Source organism: Uranotaenia lowii, chromosome 2 (genome assembly GCF_029784155.1).
Source record: "Uranotaenia lowii strain MFRU-FL chromosome 2, ASM2978415v1, whole genome shotgun sequence".
Taxonomy (NCBI): Eukaryota; Metazoa; Arthropoda; class Insecta; order Diptera; family Culicidae; genus Uranotaenia; species Uranotaenia lowii.
This window is the reverse complement of record NC_073692.1, coordinates 374,088,374-374,108,794: the sequence shown is the minus strand read 5'-3', so window position 1 is coordinate 374,108,794 and position 20,421 is coordinate 374,088,374. Positions and strand designations below refer to the sequence as shown.

Here is a 20,421-nt window from a genome sequence, read left to right as displayed (position 1 = left end):
TAGACTTTAAATTTTGGGCAACACGTGCGTCATCTATAATTCATACTATGAATAATTTTCTTTTTCAAATCAAGGCTATTTTTAATTACGAAGCTTGTCCTTCAAAATAACTCAAAATATTGAATTTGGTCGAAGTCTTCTTTGTATTTTTAGGCATTCATCGTATCAATCGTTATAAAAGACTGAATAATTTGTAGTTTCCACAGATCGTTAGCCCCCTCAAGTACTCATTAAATTTTTCAATTTTTTCTCCGGGAAATACAGGCGAGACTTGTCAACGAATAGTTCCTGATTGTAAACCTGCCAGATGACCGCTTAAGAGTTCGTTTTGCTGTACATAACGAAATCTTTCAAAATATCTCCCCAGTAGCATTTCAAATATTTTGCGCACGGTTTGACCACCGTGTTTTGTTTATTTTACAGGTGGACAGCTTTTCTACTATGAAGAAATGAAGTCAGGCCAATTTATAAGTCTAGAAAAGTTTAACTTTTTAATCTCTTTCTCTATTCATATTTTCAGATTGAGCTTGAAAAAACATCTCTATTTCTCTTACTTCATGGAATTAATAATCTTCACTTCCATTCAAATTTTAGTTCATTATTGGGCCCTATAGGGCTTTTTCAACGATTTACTATATGAACTTTTGTCGAATAGTTGATTTTCAGCTGTTTTTGGGTCTCCCACTGAGACGTTTCCGAATTTTTTTCGATCCTGCTCAAAAAATTATGTCAATAAACTTTAATATTGTACGCTATCTCAAAAACCACTTGACATATTGTCACAAAATTTTGCTCAGTTACACATTACATAACTAGGTAGCTTCACTGAAAATTTCATCAATTTCTATCTATGCATTCAAAAGTTATTCACGAACAAGTGTTGCATTTTTTTCGATTACACTCTTTATTTTATACACAGCAAAACATTTCTTAGGCTGATGTCATGCTGAAGCAACTAGCAACGCAACGCAACGTTGCAACGCATTGGTATGTCATGCTGGCGCGACCTGTGACTTTGAAATTCCCTACAAATCATCACTTCTCTACATCTGATAATGCTTTGAATCGTCTCCTTTCTTTCGGGAGCCATCAAAAACTCATCAAATCACGACCCGGATTGCAAGAATGCCAAAATTTGAACAGACAAATTTCCTTGTTTTTTTTGCCGGAACTAAGAATTCATGAAAATTTTCTCGCCGATTAAGATATTTTTTAGTTTATTATCACAAGTTCGGACAGATCTTCGTACTATTGTGCTTAAAACCCGGAATCACTGCTTCAAATCGAGAAAAAACAATATTCCTATTGGATTTCCTACTAGTCGCGCTACAAAACACATTAGCATCAGATTGGTCGCGCTATACAAAGCGACCGGTATGACAGGTCTGCGCGATTTCCATGGAGATCAAATGAGAGCTGGTTAGTCGTGTGAACGTTGCGTTGTAGGTCGCGTTGCTAGTTGCTTCAGCATGACATCAGCCTTAAAGTATACGGAATCTAAAACACGGTTGATCTATTTTTTCACAAGTGTTAATAAAATAAGGCGTAGTTTTCAACTCCTTTTGATGTAATTTTAATCTTTTTTTTAAAGCGAATAGAAATAAATTTACATTCCATGATGTTAAAATCAAACGTTCAATGAAATTTATATCTCAAACAGTGTAAAATTATATCTGTTGGGTTTAAAACTGAATGATATTGTTTGTCTATGCCATTTGCCAGTCGAGTCGATTTCCGAATGGAACCGAGTATCTTCATTTCAAGACCCAGCTCCAACATCTCTATAATTTTCTGAAAGTGGTAGGTTTCTAAAGAGAATAAAAAAACGAATGATGTTATTAAAATTAATCAGTACTTGCTCGATTTTAGGCACGGCAGATCTGGTAGTGGCCAGGGTCCGGAATATGATTGCCTGAAGTGGAATTTGCCTGGACAATCCGAGGCATTTATAAGAAAAACACAGTGACATTTACGTGTGAATCCGGACAATGGCTGTCCGGAACGGAATTCTCTTTGTGGTCCCCAAGTGACGCTGACCGGTTAAGATAACAATAAATAAATAAATAATAATATCAGGGTGTACACTTTTTCCTTATTGTTTTTTTTTAATTAATTTTTTTTATTATTTCTGGTTCTCCTAAGATGGCTAAGACCAGAAAGGTTCAACTTGCCTAAATAAATATTTCATAACTGAAAACAATGTATTTTTCTTTTGATAACACTCATAACTTAATATTTCATGAAAACTGCAAATATCCTGAATAAAAATCTAAAATTTTACATCGCTTTGTATTTTTACACGACAATAAGCTGTTCCCTCTTCGTGCATCGTTTTTTATCTAAATTTACACGTCTCAATGTAACGATGATGTAATTTTAGACAAAAAACGATGTTCCGTTTTCGTTCATCGTTTCCAATCTTAAATTACACAAATTTTTCTTGCTGTGTATCACAAATTGGAGCAGCAATTATAGAGAATTCTAAAATATTCAAAAATTTAAAATTTATGAAAAAAAATTTGGGCAATCAGTTTGCTAAAAACTGCTTTTGAAATAAAGACATAAACAGGGGATTTTCATCTTTAATTATTGATTAGGGAAACTATGACCTTGTATAACAAAAAAAAAAATTATCGTGGCAAGACCAGTGGAACTTTCTGTCATTTTTGTCATTTTTGTCAATTTTGTCATTTTTGTCATTTATGTCATTTTTGTCATTTTTGTCACTTTCGTCGTTTTTGTCATTTCTGCCATTTTTGTCTTTTTTGTCATTTTTGTCAGTTTTTTATCTTTTTTGTCATTTTTGTCATTTATGTCATTTTTGTCATTTTCGTCATTTTCGTCATTTCTGCCATTTTTGTCATTTTTGTCATTTTTGTCATTTTTGTCATTTTTATCATTTTTGTCATTTTTGTCATTTTTGTCATTTTTGTCATTTTTGTCATTTTTGTCATTTTTGTCATTTTTGTCATTTTTGTCATTTTTGTCATTTTTGTCATTTTTGTCATTTTTGTCATTTTTGTCATTTTTGTCATTTTTGTCATTTTTGTCATTTTTGTCATTTTTGTCATTTTTGTCATTTTTGTCATTTTTGTCATTTTTGTCATTTTTGTCATTTTTGTCATTTTTGTCATTTTTGTCATTTTTGTCATTTTTGTCATTTTTGTCATTTTTGTCATTTTTGTCATTATTGTCATTATTGTCATTTTTGTCGTTTTTGTCATTTTTGTCATTTTTGTCATTTTTGTCATTTTTGTCATTTTTGTCATTTTTGTCATTTTTGTCATTTTTGTCATTTTTGTCATTTTTGTCATTTTTGTCATTTTTGTCATTTTTGTCATTTTTGTCATTTTTGTCATTTTTGTCATTTTTGTCATTTTTGTCATTTTTGTCATTTTTGTCATTTTTGTCATTTTTGTCATTTTTGTCATTTTTGTCATTTTTGTCATTTTTGTCATTTTTGTCATTTTTGTCATTTTTGTCATTTTTGTCATTTTTGTCATTTTTGTCATTTTTGTCATTTTTGTCATTTTTGTCATTTTTGTCATTTTTGTCATTTTTGTCATTTTTGTCATTTTTGTCATTTTTGTCATTTTTGTCATTTTTGTCATTTTTGTCATTTTTGTCATTTTTGTCATTTTTGTCATTTTTGTCATTTTTGTCATTTTTGTCATTTTTGTCATTTTTGTCATTTTTGTCATTTTTGTCAAAAACGATGTGTGTGTATATTGTATTGTATATTTTTCATGGCCTTGTCGGCGAATGTTAGGTTATTTTGTGAACATTTTAGGATCATAGGCGAAAAGAATGTGAAATGGAATGGAAAGTTGTTAAAAAGAAGCTAAAAATTTGTCAACGAACATTTTTATAACACGTCATAGTTTATGTTCAAACTCAAATGACTTTTCATTTTGTATTAATTACGTATTTATCAGAACAACGAGACGAACATCTGGCTGCCACCCATTTTTTTTTCTCTGGTACTGATAAGTCATCATCATCGATTATGCGTACTAAGCCGAGACGCCGACGACGACGACGAGTCCGTGAAAGAAGGTCATTGACCCCTCGTCATCATCATGACGACGACGTCTTAGTGCCATCATACAGTAGGAGTTACTACAGGTATTTTACTGTTGCTGCTTTTACATATTTTAATCCTGACCCACTCCTTAAGTATGTTTGTATTATGTTATCTAGAGTGTGGGAAGCATATGGACTTATCATTGATGAGATACGAATGTGAGTTCTTAGTTACATATGTAGATCCAACTAATTCAACTAAGTATTCGTTACTGAATTCGAATACCTACTACAATTGATGATTATTCAACGTCTCCATAATTAAGATTAGTACCTATCTGCCGTTTTTGCTTACATTCCGATGGGGTGGAATCGGGTAGGGGTTGGCGGTATCTCACGCACCATCCTTCACCACGTGAGTGCAAGAGCGAACTGGAAAAACTCTCCGAAACCACTCGCACATAAACATTGTCTGTGAAAAGTGCGTTTTGTGTTGCCAAGCTACTCATGGAACTCAATCACCCAGCCACTCAAACATAAAAACATACAAAACAAAGAAAATTGTGTGGAGAATGACTGGTAAATTTCGATGCTCAACACACAGGAGCGAAACGTAACGCCTTAAGTACCTACCTACTGGTTTTTTTATTCCGTGGTCAAGGTTGCGTTATTTGGTGGAAAATTCGTTGAAATCCGAATTTAAAATCTGAATGATGTTTTCAGCTAGTAGTTAATGATAAGTGATTACGGAATTCTGTGTTTAAACCTAATTCATAAATCTTTTCCTGATTTTGAGTTTCGATTGTTAAAATCGAATTTCACTATTGATTGGACATTTCACAAATGATACAAGATTTGTAGGTCAATCTGGCAATGAATTGTGTTGAAAACTAAGTTCATAAAGGTTAAACAATCATAAATAAAAAGTCATCCATGACCAAAAATTTAAAACTTCAACCGAGATTAAGTTAAATATTTTATTCACACTACAGCAATAATGTTATCCTGTTACTGTTTTTTCAAGTCTTTTTCCTGCAGTTACTTTCTGTAAAAACTTTCAAACCTCAAACTCAGTATATTTATATAGAATAAAACGATGAGCGCGAACTCTTCTAATCACATCAATCGTGCTTTTAGCTGGCTTTGTGATTTTCCTGTTCAAGAATGGACGATAACCCTTCATGTATCTTATAAATAAAACAGTCGGCATAATCTTCACGCACTCGCTTTTTTCCATTCGGATATTTTATGTTTTAGTTAGTTATTTGGGATCGACTCATCCATCCCTGAGTTTCTCAAGGAGTTTCAAAGTTATTTTTTACATCACATCATTTACCCTGACGTTCATACGAATGAAACATTCATCTTGTTCAGTATTTGTTGATTCCGAACAGCCGCACCCCATGGAATTGCGGGAGTTTCGGAATAAGAACCACCAGTAGTGAGATGAAATTTGCAATAAAGTGATCAACGTCATTCCTGGTGTACATACAGGTGAGCAAAAATCTAGAACGTTTGTTATAGAAATAGTACTGCGCCGAACAAATTTTCTGGGTGTATAAATTAACACGAATATTAAAAAAATAGTAGGTACTTACAAAATGGTCGGTGCAGCTGTTAGAAATTTCCTGGTCGCGGTAAACTGTTCCCCGTAATTGATCTGTTCCCAGTGGGTGAACTTCCTTGCATCTCCAGTGTCGGTGCTCATCCAAGGAGTGCCCTTGATGGAATGGAGGAAATACAGGTGTGCCTAAAAGATTTCGAATGATTGAAATTTTCAAAAAAAAAAAATAATTTGCACACTCACCAAATTGTGCGTTATATTGGTGATGGTCCACGCGTAAGGGATATCGATGAACGGGACCGCCAGCAGTACAATGTGGTAGATGATGATTCCGAGCACGTAGGCTAGCCAAAGGCCGCGCGAATCCATCCAGGAGCTGTTCGGATTGGGATCACCATGACCACCGGCAATCATTTTCGGTTTCTACCGGTTGAATTCTTTCCTCACGGGTTGACAAAAGCAGGATTCTATGCGCAAATTGCGAAATCGAATTTTATCACAAAAATTCGCACCAAAACAAATGCAGCTGCTTGTTTACAAAACACCACGAATGACGTTTATGCTCGTGTTATGCTCCAACATAAAGACTCATTTTTCGTCGGGGATTAAGTTAACATATCGAAAAAATCATTTTTTTTTTAATTATGTGAGTTATAAGCTAAAAATGGCTTTATTTCTATACTAGCGATAAAACATTATTAATATAATTCCCATTCATGATCCTCTTAGCAAAAAAAAAATCAACAACACATGAACTTATTTTGAACTGATGACTTTTTGAAACCGTACACGATAAGAGAATTTTGCTCTCGCTGTTTTCTTAGAGGGAACAGAGTGGGTTCAATTGTGTCGTATCCGAAATAAAAACAAATTTATTAAATAAATTAAAAAAAAGGTTGAGTTGAGTAAATTTCATATTTCTTCATTTAAGCACTGTTTGAATTGAAAAAAATATTTACAAATTTCAAAACGAAACAAAGTCCTTTTCCTGTTTTATTTTGTATGGATCAAAAATGAAATTGTGAATAAAAATGTTTAACTCTCAGTTGAAGGTCACTAAAACGAATTCCATAATCAGACCTGTAAAGGGAACTCAGTGAAAGTAAAGATGAAGGCATTGAGACTCTAAAGATTTAAAGCCGTAGATTGTGAGGTCAGAGTTTGTCAAAACATAGGTCGTACGACCATAGATCGTCAGGCCGTACATCGTCATGCTGTAGATCGTCTAGTTATAGACTTTTAGATCTTATATCATCAGACCGTAGGTCGTCAGGCCGTAGGTCGTCAGGCCGTAGGTCGTCAGGCCGTAGGCAGGGGTGTTATACTCCTCAAAACAGCGCAATGTGCTCTAAAAGCACATTGTGAGCTCAAGCTTTCTAGAACTGCGCGCACGGCGATAGAATATCTACACTCAGAAAAATACTATTATGTATGCCATAAGATTCTCTTATGAAGTGGCGCCATAAGAAAAATTAATGAAATTCATAAGATTGTCTTATGACGCGAATGAATTCTGAAGATGAACGCCTACTTCAATGAGAGGTTGTTGCTTTGCATAAGAGATTCTTATGGAAACAGTAAATCACTTTCTAATAAGAAAAATTCTAGATATTTCATGCTGAAAACATTCACTTTATTGTTTGCCAAATTTGTTTAAAATTCAATCATTTATGGTCATCATCAGCAACGCATCAGCAGACGGCTCCATCAAAGTTTTTTTTTTAGCCGCATCTTTATCTTCGACCTTTCGTTTTTTGCCGATCAGCTTGCTGAAAAGTAAACAAATAATGTATTTTAGTAAACGTTCACTCCAAAAACATCAAATCGAACTTACCATTCCGGAGATAACAATAAAATTTAACATTGAAGGAAAACTATAATTAATAACTATGAACTGGCGATTGCTTCATACTGTTAGATGATGAAAAAAAAACTGAGGCTATGAATGAATGTGTTCATTATTTTTTCACAATGCCGTTTCTTCAATTTTTCATAAGAACATCGTATGAAAATTTTAAGAATTTCATAAGACTCTTATGAAACATTATTTTACACTCTAAAAAGCGGTTCATAAGATGCATCTTATGAGAATTATAATAAAAATTTGCCTGAGTGTACTGCTCGCTCTCTTACTGCGCGCCGATAGTCGAATTTTCTGAGAGGTTCCTTACAATGATGAAAAACACAATGAGCTGATCCACTCTGCTCAATGTGCTGCTCAATGTGAACTCTGGCTTTAGAAATTCGCCAAGCAATCTTCTTCGTTTTATTTTCCTTCTCATCAAAAGAAAATAAAAACGATCATCGTTCATCCAGTCCGGCACGAAGGCACACCGGCTGCTAGCAAGGAAGAAAACAACTCATAAACAAGCAACATCAACAACACAAACGAAATTCGGTCGGGCTCGGCCTATCGGCTGCCAAGCAGCGATGCCACGGAAATCTGTACCATCAGTGTATTTAATTCTGGGACACGTATGGACGAAGATCAGACTCATTTATGATACAGATTTTTTTTGTGGCAACGGTGTTCGGCAGCCGGTAGGCCGAGCCCGCCCAAATTTCAGCTGTGTTGTTGCTGTTGCTTGTTTATTTTGGAATATGGAGAGCCGTAAAAAACGAACTAGCTTCGTTAACAGTTGGAACAAGAGAGAGATTTTATTCAAAAATTTAAACATGTGTTACTATGATTATTTGCTACTTCTAAACGCTTGCTGTGATCAACACTCCTCCTCAAATTATCCAGTAAGTACACCCATCTTAGCACGTAACTTCTCAAGGCGTACTCGCTGAAGCGGCTTCGTTAGTACATCTGCAACCATATCCTCCGTCGGGCAATATTGAAGTTGAATAACACCCTTCTGCTTCAAGTCGCGAACGAAGAAGTACCGTGTGTCAATATGCTTACTTCGTCGCTCGATCCGGTCACTGTCAACCATCTTGATGCAGCTCTGGTTATCCTCAAACACCTTGGCGGGAATGGACTCGTCTCCACTGATTTCGCTAATCAGCCGGCGCACCCAAAGCAATTCTTGGCACCCTTCAGCGAGTGCAACGAATTCGGCTTCAGTTGAGCTGAGGGACACACACGCTTGCTTTCTGGATCCCCAGGATATGATGCCTCCTCCGAAAAATACTGCATGGCCAGAGTTAGATTTTCGGTCCCGAGCATCACCGGCCCAGTCCGCATCTACGTACATCGCCAACTCGCCTTCTGTGGAACCCAGTTTCAGCTTGAAGTCGGATGTTGCATTCAGGTATCGCAGCACACGCTTTGCCTCATTCCAATCCAGTTGGGTTGGGCAGCTGGATTTTTGAGCTAGGATGGATGTGCTGACAGCCACGTCCGGCCTGGTATGAACAGCTACGTAAAGCAGACCTCCGATAAGGCTGAGATACTGCTGGTTGTTTGGCAGCCGTTCCTTCTCCTCCTTCTGCTGTAGGTAGCCCGGATCAAGAGGAATCTTGCTGGGTTTGGCCTCCCCGAGACCAAATTGTTGGGTTAACTTCCGGATGTACTGCTGTTGGCTAAGCTTGAATCCATCCGGACCACGAACAATTTCCATGCCAAGGAAATGTTTGATGTCTCCAAGGTTGTTAATCCTGAAGTTCGTCTGAAGACCTTGAAATATTTCTTGGAACTCCTCCTCAGTCTCGGTTATCACCACCATATCGTCCACGTAAACCAACAGATAGGCGATGACAGTTCCCGTTCGACGAATATAGAGGCACGGGTCTGCTTTGGAAATGCTGAACGACATTTTTCGCAGGAACGAATCGAGGGTATGGTTCCACACTCGAGCGGACTGCTTGAGGCCGTACAGGCTTTTGTTGAGACGACATACACTATTTCCAACAGCATACCCTTCCGGTTGTTTCATATAGACAATCTCGTCCAGTTGTCCATGAAGATACGCAGTCTTGACGTCAACGTGTTTGACGACCATGCTACGACTGCTTGCCACCACCAACAAGGCACGGAACGTTACCTGTTTGGCGACAGGTGCGAAGACTTCGTCGAAATCCACGCCAAACTTTTGGGAGAATCCTTGTGCCACCAACCTGGCTTTGTGGCGCACGACCTCACCATTTCCATCGAGCTTCTTCTTGAAAAGCCATTTACATCCAACAGCTTTACGGTTCGCAGGAAGTTCGACCAAATCCCACGTGCCGTTCTCGATGAGCGATCGATACTCTTCATCCATTGCTTCCTGCCAATGCCTAGCGTCGGGTGATTTCAGGGCTTCGGAACGAGTGCGAGGATCACCACCTTGGATGCTTTTTGCGGCCAGTCCCTGGTGAGGATTCTCATTTCCTGGTTCAGGACCTCGATTGGAGTTGGATGGAGGGGGGTCATCTGAAAAACGGTTGGAAGGCAAACCAGTGCTTGGAAAAAGAAAATTTTTCAACTTGCCTGTGAGATAGCGCTCCCGTCCGCTGCGCCTCAACGCCTGTGACACGGGCGGATTTGAAGATAGTTGCGGGGGGAGCGCGTTAGTTGTCACGTCACGTGCTGCATCGTTACTATTGTCGCTTGATTCGTCTGCGCTGTCATAGTTTGAAGAACCTTCATCAGCACTAACGTCCACCACGCATTCACCTTCAGGAACCGGCACCACTTTGTCAGACCCAGATTGTTCGACCACCGCTGGAAACTGCAGCTGATCATCCTGAACTGTTTGCTCGAAGTCCAGAGGGACTACTTTTCGCACAGGTACGGACACCACGCTGCTACGCTTCGGATTTTCACTCACAAATACGACGTCTCGAGATGTTACCAAGGTTTTCTTCCTCGGATCCCACAGTTGATACGCCTTCGTTTCGGATTCGTAACCAGTAAAGATGCACTCATGGGACTTTGCATCCCACTTCCTCCTTTTCTGCTTCGGGATATGGACCATAGCTGGGGAACCAAACACTCGGATGTGAGCTAAGTTCGGCTTCTTTCCGCTCCACATTTCCTCAGGTGTCACCTCGTGTCCTTTGGTAGGCGATCGATTTACCAGGTAGACCGCTGTTGCTGTTGCTTCTGCCCAGAATGACTTAGGCAGATCCGCTTCAAATAACATGCATTTGGCCCGTTCTACCACAGTACGATTCACACGTTCGGCTAAACCGTTTTGTTCGGGAGTGTAATCCGCCGTTGTTTGATGGCGAACCCCCAGGCTGTTCAGATGGTCTTCCAGCTTCTTGTTGCGAAACTCCTTCCCGTTGTCGGTTCGCAGAATTTTTAACTTTCGGCCAGTCTGCCGCTCTGATGAACATCGGTAATTTTCAAAAGCTTCAAAAATTTCATTCGCTGATTTTTCTTTCAGGAAATACACTGCGATGCGACGAGACTTATCATCCGTGAACGTAAGAAAATATCTTCTGCCGCCCAACGAATTAACTTCCATTGGTCCGCACACATCGGAATGGACCACTTCCAGGATTTCTTGCGCACGTGAACCTTGCTTGTTGAAAGGAAGACGAGTTTGCTTACCCATCGCACATGTTGAACACCGATCTTCAATTTCCGCTGGACCGTCGAATTGCACTCCGGAGACCATACACTCAGAAAAATACTATTATGTATGCCATAAGATTCTCTTATGAAGTGGCGCCATAAGAGAAATCATTGAAATTCATAAGATTCTCTTATGACGCGAATGAATTCTGAAGATGAACACCTAATCCAATGAGAGTTTGTAGCTTTTCATAAGAGGCTCTTATGGAAACAGAAAGTCAATTCTAATTAGAATAATTTACGATATTTGAAATTGAAAACCTTCACTTTATTGTTTTCTCAATTTCTTTTAATAAAATAATGAAGTAGTCATCAGCAGTGTAGAGAATAATATGAGTGGAAATAATCAAAATGAAATGAACAATGAAGCAAATTGAAAATATGAAAAATAGTAGGATTGTAAATATTTGAAAGGAAACATACTTTAAATGAATCTATAAAAATGGCAGCACTTATAGAATAATGTTTGAAAAAGCCCATGCAGCAAACCTGCAACTGACACAATGAATCGTTAAACGGGGAATAGAGAAGAAAAAGTCAGACATTAACGAAAAGGAGGAAAGCGATCAGTTTACAGACTAGTTTCTTGGAGGAAGGACGGAATTTTGAACGTAACGAAAAAATTGATTCCTGAAAGAAAGGACGCTGTCCTGAAGTGTAAAATAAAATGAAGAGAAAAAACGAGTGGATCGGAAAATAAATGGATCGGTCTCGACAATGGCGCAGTCGGTTCGACGAACCGGTGAGTAAAGATTTTTTTTTTGTGGACAGAGGATGGCTTGGTTAACTTTTTGGTAATTGTGTGATGAATTGTTTTTTCCCTCATTTGTGATTTTTTTTAATGTACTTCTTTTTTAAATAGTGGTGTATGATGGGTTGGAAGTAAAAAGGAAGCGGGATCTGGAAAAGTATTAATGTTTGAAGAACGAACTCCTGAACATGATATATACGTCGGTTGCTTGTGTTTGTGATCTAATTCTGTAGTCCAAGCTAAATTCTTGGTCTAAATTAAAAGTCTCATACTGGAAGTTAGTGGCATGGAGCTGGTAACAGTTCAAATTCAGTGTTGGATTGATGGATTTAAAAAAAAAAAGATTTCGTTCAAAGTTCAGTAAATCGATGAGCTGCTAAAAATATGAATTACGATAATAAAGAAGCTGGGTAATACGACGACGAATAGACAGAGTTTGTAAATGAAAAAATTTAAAGATATAAATTTTAAAATAAGAGGCAGGAGAGAAAAGATAAGAAGGCAGGAAGAGTGGAAGATGAGATATGAGATGAGAAAGATAAAACACTGAGAAAAGGAAATGCCTTTGAATGCCAGTACTTGAAGTAAAGTACAAACCCCTGAGAGGGGCAGTTTGTGAATGTTGGTACAGACCCCTGAGAGGGGCAGTACTTGTTTGTAAGTACAAACCCCTGAGAGGGGCAGTACTTGAATGGAGGTACAAACCCCTGAGAGGGGCAGTACTTGTTGGTAAGTACAAACCCCTGAGAGGGGCAGTACTTGAATGGAGGTACAGACCCCTGAGAGGGGCAGTACTTGTTTGTAAGTACAAACCCCTGAGAGGGGCAGTACTTGAATGGAGGTACAGACCCCTGAGAGGGGCAGTACTTGTTTGTAAGTACAAACCCCTGAGAGGGGCAGTACTTGAAGTAAAGTACAAACCCCTGAGAGGGGCAGTTTTTTTAATGTTGGTACAGACCCCTGAGAGAAGCAGTACTTGGATGGAGGTACGCACCCCTGAGAGGGGCGGTACTTGATGAGAAATACAAACCCCTGAGAGGGGCAGTTCTCGAATGGAGGTACAGACCCCTGAGAGGGGCAGTACTTGAAGAGAAGTACAAACCCCTGAGAGGGGCAGTTTTTGAATGTTGGTACAGACCCCTGAGAGGGGCAGTACTTGTTTGTAAATACAAACCCCTGAGAGGGGCAGTACTTGAAGTAAAGTACAAACCCCTGAAAGGGGCAGTACTTGATTGTAAGTACAAACCCCTGAGAGGGGCAGTACATGAAGTAAAGTACAAACCCCTGAGAGGGGCAGTTTTTGAATGTTGGTACAGTCCCCTGAGAGGGGCAGTACTTGGATGGAGGTACGCACCCCTGAGAGGGGCGGTACTTGATAAGAAAAACAAACCCCTAAGAGGGGCAGTTCTTGAATGGATGTACAGACCCCTGAGAGGGGCAGTACTTGAAGAGAAGTACAAACCCCTGAGAAGGGCAGTTTTTGTATGGAAGTACAGACCCCTGCGAGAGACAGTACTTGTTTGTAAGTACAAACCACTGAGGGCAGTACTTGGATGGAGGTACACACCCCTGAGAGGGGCAGAACTTGAAGAAAAGTAGAAACCTTTGAGAGTAGCAGTACTGAATGGAGGTACAAACCCCTGAGAGGGGCGGTACTTGATTGTAAGTACAAATCCCTGAGAGGGGCGAACGTGAAGGGAAGTACAGGGCCGTATTTTGAGTGGAAGTACAAACCCCCGAGTGGGGCAGTACCTTAAACGGAGGTACAGACATGACTTGGTATTTTTATCATATATGTGGAGAATAAAATTCTGTAAATGATTAGTCTAAATTGAAGAATTAACTGTATTTGAACGATTTTTGAGATAAACTGAAAAATTACGAAAATGCATATGGGACAGTCTTGCGAATAGCGGTAGCATACGTGTGAAGCACTTCGGCTGTGAGCCTGATGACGGTCTTTCAATCTTGGATACATAGATAGTGTGCAACTTTACACATGGTGCAAACCTGTCTTTAGCACAAAGCTTTGATAGAAGTCTGATGTTAGAGTTGTGGCATTATAACATAGGTCATTATAACAGAGGTCTCATTGGAAGATTTGAACCGGAATTATTATATGATATTGGTTTTTGATTTTGATGCTCAATTGGAGTCGAAATTCTGAAAGGCAGTTGAACTCCTATGATGTGAGCTTGAAGTCCGAATTTGATCAAGACATCTACGTTGGTTGTTTGTGTCTGGAATCTAATTCTAGAGTCAAAACTAAATTCTCGAACTAAGTTCCTAATTCAATACTGCGAGTTGAGTGGTTTGTAGCTGAAAACAGTTTAAATTTAGTGTTGACTTGATGCATTTGAAAAAAAAAGCATAAGTAAATAAACCAATGAGTTGCTTAAAAGATGAATTTTAGAACGTTTCGAGAATTATCAGTCAGCCACGATAATAAGGAGTTCGATGATGAAATAACAAACGGATGACAAGATTCAAAAATGGGAAAATGGAAAGATAAAAATGAGAGGCTGAAGAGTAAAATGGATGAAAAGATGATTGGATGAGAAAATAATAAGAGTTGAAAATGAGATCAGAAAGATGGAACTATGTGAAATTGAAATGACTTAAAAGGCATATAAGAATATAACAATATATACAGTCAATTAGAGAAAGAAAAATTTAGCAATTAGAAAATGAGAGGCTGGAGAGAAAAATGGAAGAAAAGATGATAAGATAAAATAAACAATGTGTTTCTTTCAACAAGTGAAAGAGTAGAAGATTAGAAATGTGATGGAAAAGATAATACGACGAGAAATTGAAACAATCCTAAAAAGAAAACAACGCAGCTAAGAAGCTAGAGAGATGACGAGAAAAGGATAATAAGATGAGAGGCTGGAGAGAGTAGTGGAAGAATAGAACATGAGAATTGTGATGGGAGGAATAAAACGATGAGAGGCTGAAACGACATAAAAAGGTAGTTGAGAGACGGGAGGGTTGAGACAAAAAGAAAATAATAAGAAGATAGATTGAGACAGTATAAATAGTGTAATTCATTCACTTTATTAAGGTCATGCAAATTTAAGCAAAAAAAAAAAAAAGAATGGATTGCAAAAGATAAAAAAAAAGATAATACCTAGTAAAAAAAAAAATTAATGAAAAGGCCACATCAATGAGAGAGAATCTGGCTATTGAAGCGACGAAAAATAACCGGATATCAAAATTTAAAAAAAGGAAGTGTTTAAAACAGACAATATGAGGACTAAAAATAAGTGAAAAAAAAATTGGTAACTGGAAAATGAGAGGCTGGGAAGAAAACTGGAAGAAAATTGATAAGATGAAAGGATGTGATTAAGACTGGAAAGACGAAATGATGAAGAAAAAAAATAATAATAATAAAAAAGGTTGAAGCAGAAGAAATAAGAGATAGAAAAAAAAAACATTGGCCAATAAAAATCAAAGCTGGGTATTGAGATGACGAAAAGATGCCAGGCTTTGTATGTCAGAACAAGAAATGATTAAAAATTATAAGATGAAAAGCTGGAGAGAAAAGTGGAAGAAAAGATGAGAAATCAGAAGTAGAGGATTAGAAATGTGATGGGAAAGATAAAACGACGAGAAGTTGAAACAATACAAAAAAAAAACTTTTCTAAAAAACTGGAGAGTAACGAAAAGGGGAAAAGATGAGATAATGTGACAGTATAAAAAGTACTATTCATTAACTTTGCCAGGTGCATGAGAAAATAAATTGATTAAGAAAAATAATATGATAGGAATAGCAATAATAAAAAAATAGACCACAACTGTAAGAAGCTGGATATTGAGACGACGAACAATAACAGGATTTCAAATGAATAAGAATCTGGGTGAAGAAACGACAAAAAAAAAACCGGATTAAAAAAATTAAAAATGGGAGGATTTAAAGAGGACAATACGAGAATTAAAAATAAGTGAAAGAAAAATTTTGTAACTGGAAAATGAGAGCCTGGAAAGAAAACTGGAAGAAAATTGATAAGATCAAAAGATGTGAATTGAGACTAGAACGACGAAACGATGAAAAAAAAATGAGAGGTTGGAACAGAAGAAATAAAAGTATATAAAAGCCAATAAAGATCGAAGGTGGCAACTGAGATAACGAAAAGATGACAGGATTTGAAAATCAGAACATGGAAAGATAAAAATTTTAAGATGAGATGCTGGAGAGAAAAGAGGAAGAAAAGATGATAGGAAGCCAAGAGGAATAGAAAATTAGAAATGTTAGGGGAAAGATAAAACGGCGAGAAATTGAAACAGTACGAAAAAAAAAAATAAACGTTTCTAAGAAGCTGGAGAGTAATGAAAAGAGGGTAGGATGCAAGATATTGAGACAGTATAAATAGTACTATTTATTAAGTTTGCCAAGCGCATGAGCAAATAAATTGATTTAAGAAAAAAATAACATGATAGGAATAAAAATAAAAAAAAAGACCACGACAGTAAGAAGCTGGGTATGGAAACGAAGAAAAAATAGGGGATATCAAAAGAACAAGAAACTGGGTATTGAAACGACGAAAAACCACCGGATTTCAAAGTAGAAAAAAAGGAAGGCTGGAAAGAAAATTGATAAGATGAAAGCATGTGAATTAAGACTGGAAAGACGAAATGATAAAAAAAAATAATGAAAAAAGAAAAGGTTTGAAGCAGAAGAAAAAGAAAAGAAAAATATTAGCCAATAAAAATCAAAGCTGGGTATTGAGAGGACGAAAAGATGCCAGGATTTGTAAGTCAGAACACGAAATGATTAAAAATTATAAGATGAGAAGCTGGAGAGAAAAGTGGAAGAATAAATGAAAAGATGAGATGTCAGGAATAGAGGATTAGAAATGGCTAAGATAAAACGACGAGAAGTTTGAAGTTTAAACAATACAAAAAAAAATGAGAGTAATGAAAAGGGGATAAGATGAGATATTGTGACTGTATAAAAAGTACTATTCATTAACTTTGCAAGGCGCATTAGCAAATAGATTGTTAAAAAAAAAAACATGATAGGAATAATAATAGTAAAAAAAAAAAAAACAGATCACAACTAAAAGACGCTGGATATTGAGACGACGAAAAATAACGGGATTTCAAATGAATATGAATCTGGGTGAAAAAACGACAAAAAAAAGGAAATTTCTATAGAATAAGAATCTGGGTATAAAACCACCGGATTTCGAAGTAAAAAAAAGGTAGAAAAAAGACAATATAAGAACTAAAAATAAGTGAAAGAAAAGTGGGTAACTGAAAAATAAGAGGCTGGAAAGAGAACTTGTAGGAATAAGATAAGATGACAAGATGATAATTGAGCCTGGAAAGACAAAATAATAAAAAAATAAAACGACGAGAAGTTGAAAAAAAAAGTTGCTATGAAGCTGGAGAGTATTAAAAAGAGGATAAGATGAGGTATTAAGACAGTATAAATAGTTTTATTCATTAACTTTGCCAAGCGTATGAACAAATAAATTGATTTAAAAAAATAACATGAGAGGAATAAATAAAAAAAAATTAAAAGACCATGACAAATAACGGTATCTCAAAAGGAGAAAATGAAAAAATTAAAAGAGGACCATAAGAACACAAAATTAGTGAAATTAGATTTTTTGATAATTAGAAGATGAGAGGCTGGAGAGAGAAAGATAAAAAAGATAATAAGGGGAAAAGATGTAAATTGAGTCGGGAAATATAGGGAACGATGAAAAATAGAGAATTAAAAAAAGAGGGAGAGCTGAGGCGACAAAGAGATACAAGACTCAAAAGTCAGAAAATTGAAGGTATGAGATCTAAAGATAGGTGGAAGAAAAGTTTGGTAGTTGAAGGATGAGAGGCTGGAAAGAGAACTGGAGGAAAAGATGAAGGGATGTGAATTGAGACGGGAAGGACGAGGCGATGAAAGGAATAAATGGGAGAGTTAGAAACAGAAGTTATTTACAAAAGAAGAGATTAGCTAATAAAGATCAAAGCTGGATACTGAGACGACGAGGGGATGACAGGATTGAGGAATCAGAGCATAGAAGGATAAAGATTGTAAGATGAGAAGCAGCAGATAAAAGTGGAAGGAAGGGTAAGAAGTCAAGAGGAAAAGAATATTAAAAATGGAATGCGAAAAATAAAATGATCCATTCATGGCGTTTTTCGATGGTTTCTTATCCGGAAACGGCCTCTCGGGGATCTTAAGCGGTCTTTGATTGGTTTGTGATGTTTTCATTACCAGAACTGAAGGAGTTCCCCAGGCGGAAAGACGGGGTTTATAAGTTCACGGGATCTAAAAGGAAAAAGTAGCGTGAATGCAGTGTATTCTACTTACGAGATAAAAACATCGGAATAGCCGTATATGATACCATTATTTAATGAAAGGCTCAGGGTTGTGAAGGCTTCTGTTGAAACCATCAAGGTATGGATAGCCGGTCCTCTGCACAATCTCTAGAGGTGGGAGTCTAGTCCGAGTTTTTTTTTTCAATGAACCAAAGAAAATAAGGTTGGAATTTTACGAACGCTTTTTCTGCCATCCCGATGTGTCCCGTCGTCGAATTTGAAAAGGCGTTAGATATGTGACGCTACGTTACTCTGTCAGAGAAAAAAAAGCTGCGTTCAATCGTAAGTAGCGATTGGTTTCGACTAGTTTCTGTCAAGTGGTCGTTGTTCAATCGACTGATGTTTTGGTCGAAACAGGTCTGGTCGTTGTTCAACGGAGCAAGTTGAAATCGATCGAAACTAGTCGAAACCGATCCAGCTCGAAAGCAGGATTCGTTTCTACCACACTAACACACATGCAGCGTGTGTGTTAGACAGAGAGCATGCTTTTGTTTCGTTTTCGCCATTTCATTTTCGTGCTTTGGATGTTTGGATTCAGTCGGCGGTCGGTCCTGTGTGTTTCGTGTCGGGATTGTCGCTGTGCTGCCTGCAAATAATTTTTCATACATGCATGATCTCTGCTGGCACCGCAATCAAACGGTTTGATGTGGTGCTTGCCGGAGGTACTTTTGAACTTTTTAGGTACCAACCAAAGCCGTGCGAAACCGCCCCCCATGCAGATTTTTTCCAAGTAAAATTTTCGTAGAGTTCCGGAATACATATTGCTTAACCTTAAAAGGTGTTTAATAATAAGTGTTGACAATTAACACTTTAATCAACCTAATATCATTTGACAACACTATAATTGAAAATATAATGTTTAATTGTAAATTTTAAATTGCAATTCAATTAACCTTTTGTTTTAATTGAAACTCTAAATAAGACACTAGCTCGTCATTTGAATGGGTTTTAATTAAGAAGTGTGACTGAATAAGAACATAGTTTGAAACGAACCATATTAACTTCAAAATTTATTTATCGTATACTTGTTAAATACATCGACAAATTGGAAACCATGTAACAGAAGTTCATTTATGTAATTGAAAATGTTCTGATGATATTTATGTGCCCTGAATTTGATTATGCAATTTTTCTGCTAGCTCTTGATGTTGAAATAACTTTTCTAAATAAGTTAAAATTATTTAACGCTTTTTGACAAAAATTGAAAACAAAAACGTGACATTCTAGAAAAAAAATTTCGAATCAATTATCAAACTTTCCTTAATACTTCAAATAATTTTGCGTTCTGCGAAAAAAGCTATAGAAGTTTTCTATTTGATGACTTTTGCTCATTTAATGAATTTTGAAAGAAATTTTAAACCAAATTGAATTTAAAAAAAGCGTAAATGTAATCGTTTCGCAAGTTCAAAAAATTTTTGAATGAAAACGGTCTGTCTGGAAATTCGTGTGTACTACGCACAAAACACGCATTAGTATTGGTGAACGTATGTTCAACGGACGACCTGGTTGAAATCGGTCGAAGTCAATTGGAAAGAGACAGAATACCAACTGTCAAAATCCATTTCTACTTGTTTCGACCTATTTCAACCTGTTTCGACTAACTTCCATTGAACACACATAAAGTATACGTGCACTGTTATTTGAAATTACTCAATTTATCAATTGTTGTCTTGCAGAGTAATTGCAAATTAAATTTGAGTTAAATTATTGGTTTGAAGTAAAGTTTTGGGTGAATATATCGGTATCGAGCGAACGGATAAAAATGTGAAAAAGGAATATAGTTTAAAAAAAAAGAGGAAAGACACAGGAGTATCGATATGGCCAATTAGGATCAGCTGGATTTATGGGTCATTTTGAACCATAACAAATGATAACATTATCTTGTGTTAATAAAGAATTATGGATTATACAGTTCGCCTTATTACAACTAAATGGTTTTAAAGTCTATGGAAAGTTCAATTGGTTCTGATCAATTTGTTGAGAATGCTTACATGTGTTAGGCTCAAACAAAGTGAAAAAACAATGAATATACAAAAAAAGTAAGGAGTAAGAAATTTTTAATGAAGTAAATTTTCTTAAACATTCCATGGAGGTTATTTCAAATTTGATATATATTCATTGGGAATTTCTGAGACATTAAATAGTTTGAGATGTTAGCAGAGGAAGATGTATATTTAATATAAATTGGTAAGTAGTATAGGGGTGGAGGCGAATGTAGAGAATAATATGAGTGGAAATAATCAAAATGAAATG

General features: G+C 36.7%; 1 protein-coding gene across 1 annotated transcript; it reads right to left on the bottom strand.

The window, feature by feature from the left end:
* Positions 1 to 4,986: 4,986 nt before the first annotated feature.
* LOC129745626 (ORM1-like protein) lies at positions 4,987 to 6,144 on the bottom strand. The gene is made up of 3 exons (XM_055738822.1): positions 5,831 to 6,144; positions 5,622 to 5,773; positions 4,987 to 5,529 (listed from the first exon to the last, which is right to left on the bottom strand). Exons 1-3 carry the CDS (start codon positions 5,999 to 6,001, stop codon positions 5,394 to 5,396), a joined length of 459 nt encoding a protein of 152 aa, XP_055594797.1. The 5' UTR covers positions 6,002 to 6,144; the 3' UTR covers positions 4,987 to 5,393.
* Between the last annotated feature and the right edge of the window lie 14,277 nt (positions 6,145 to 20,421).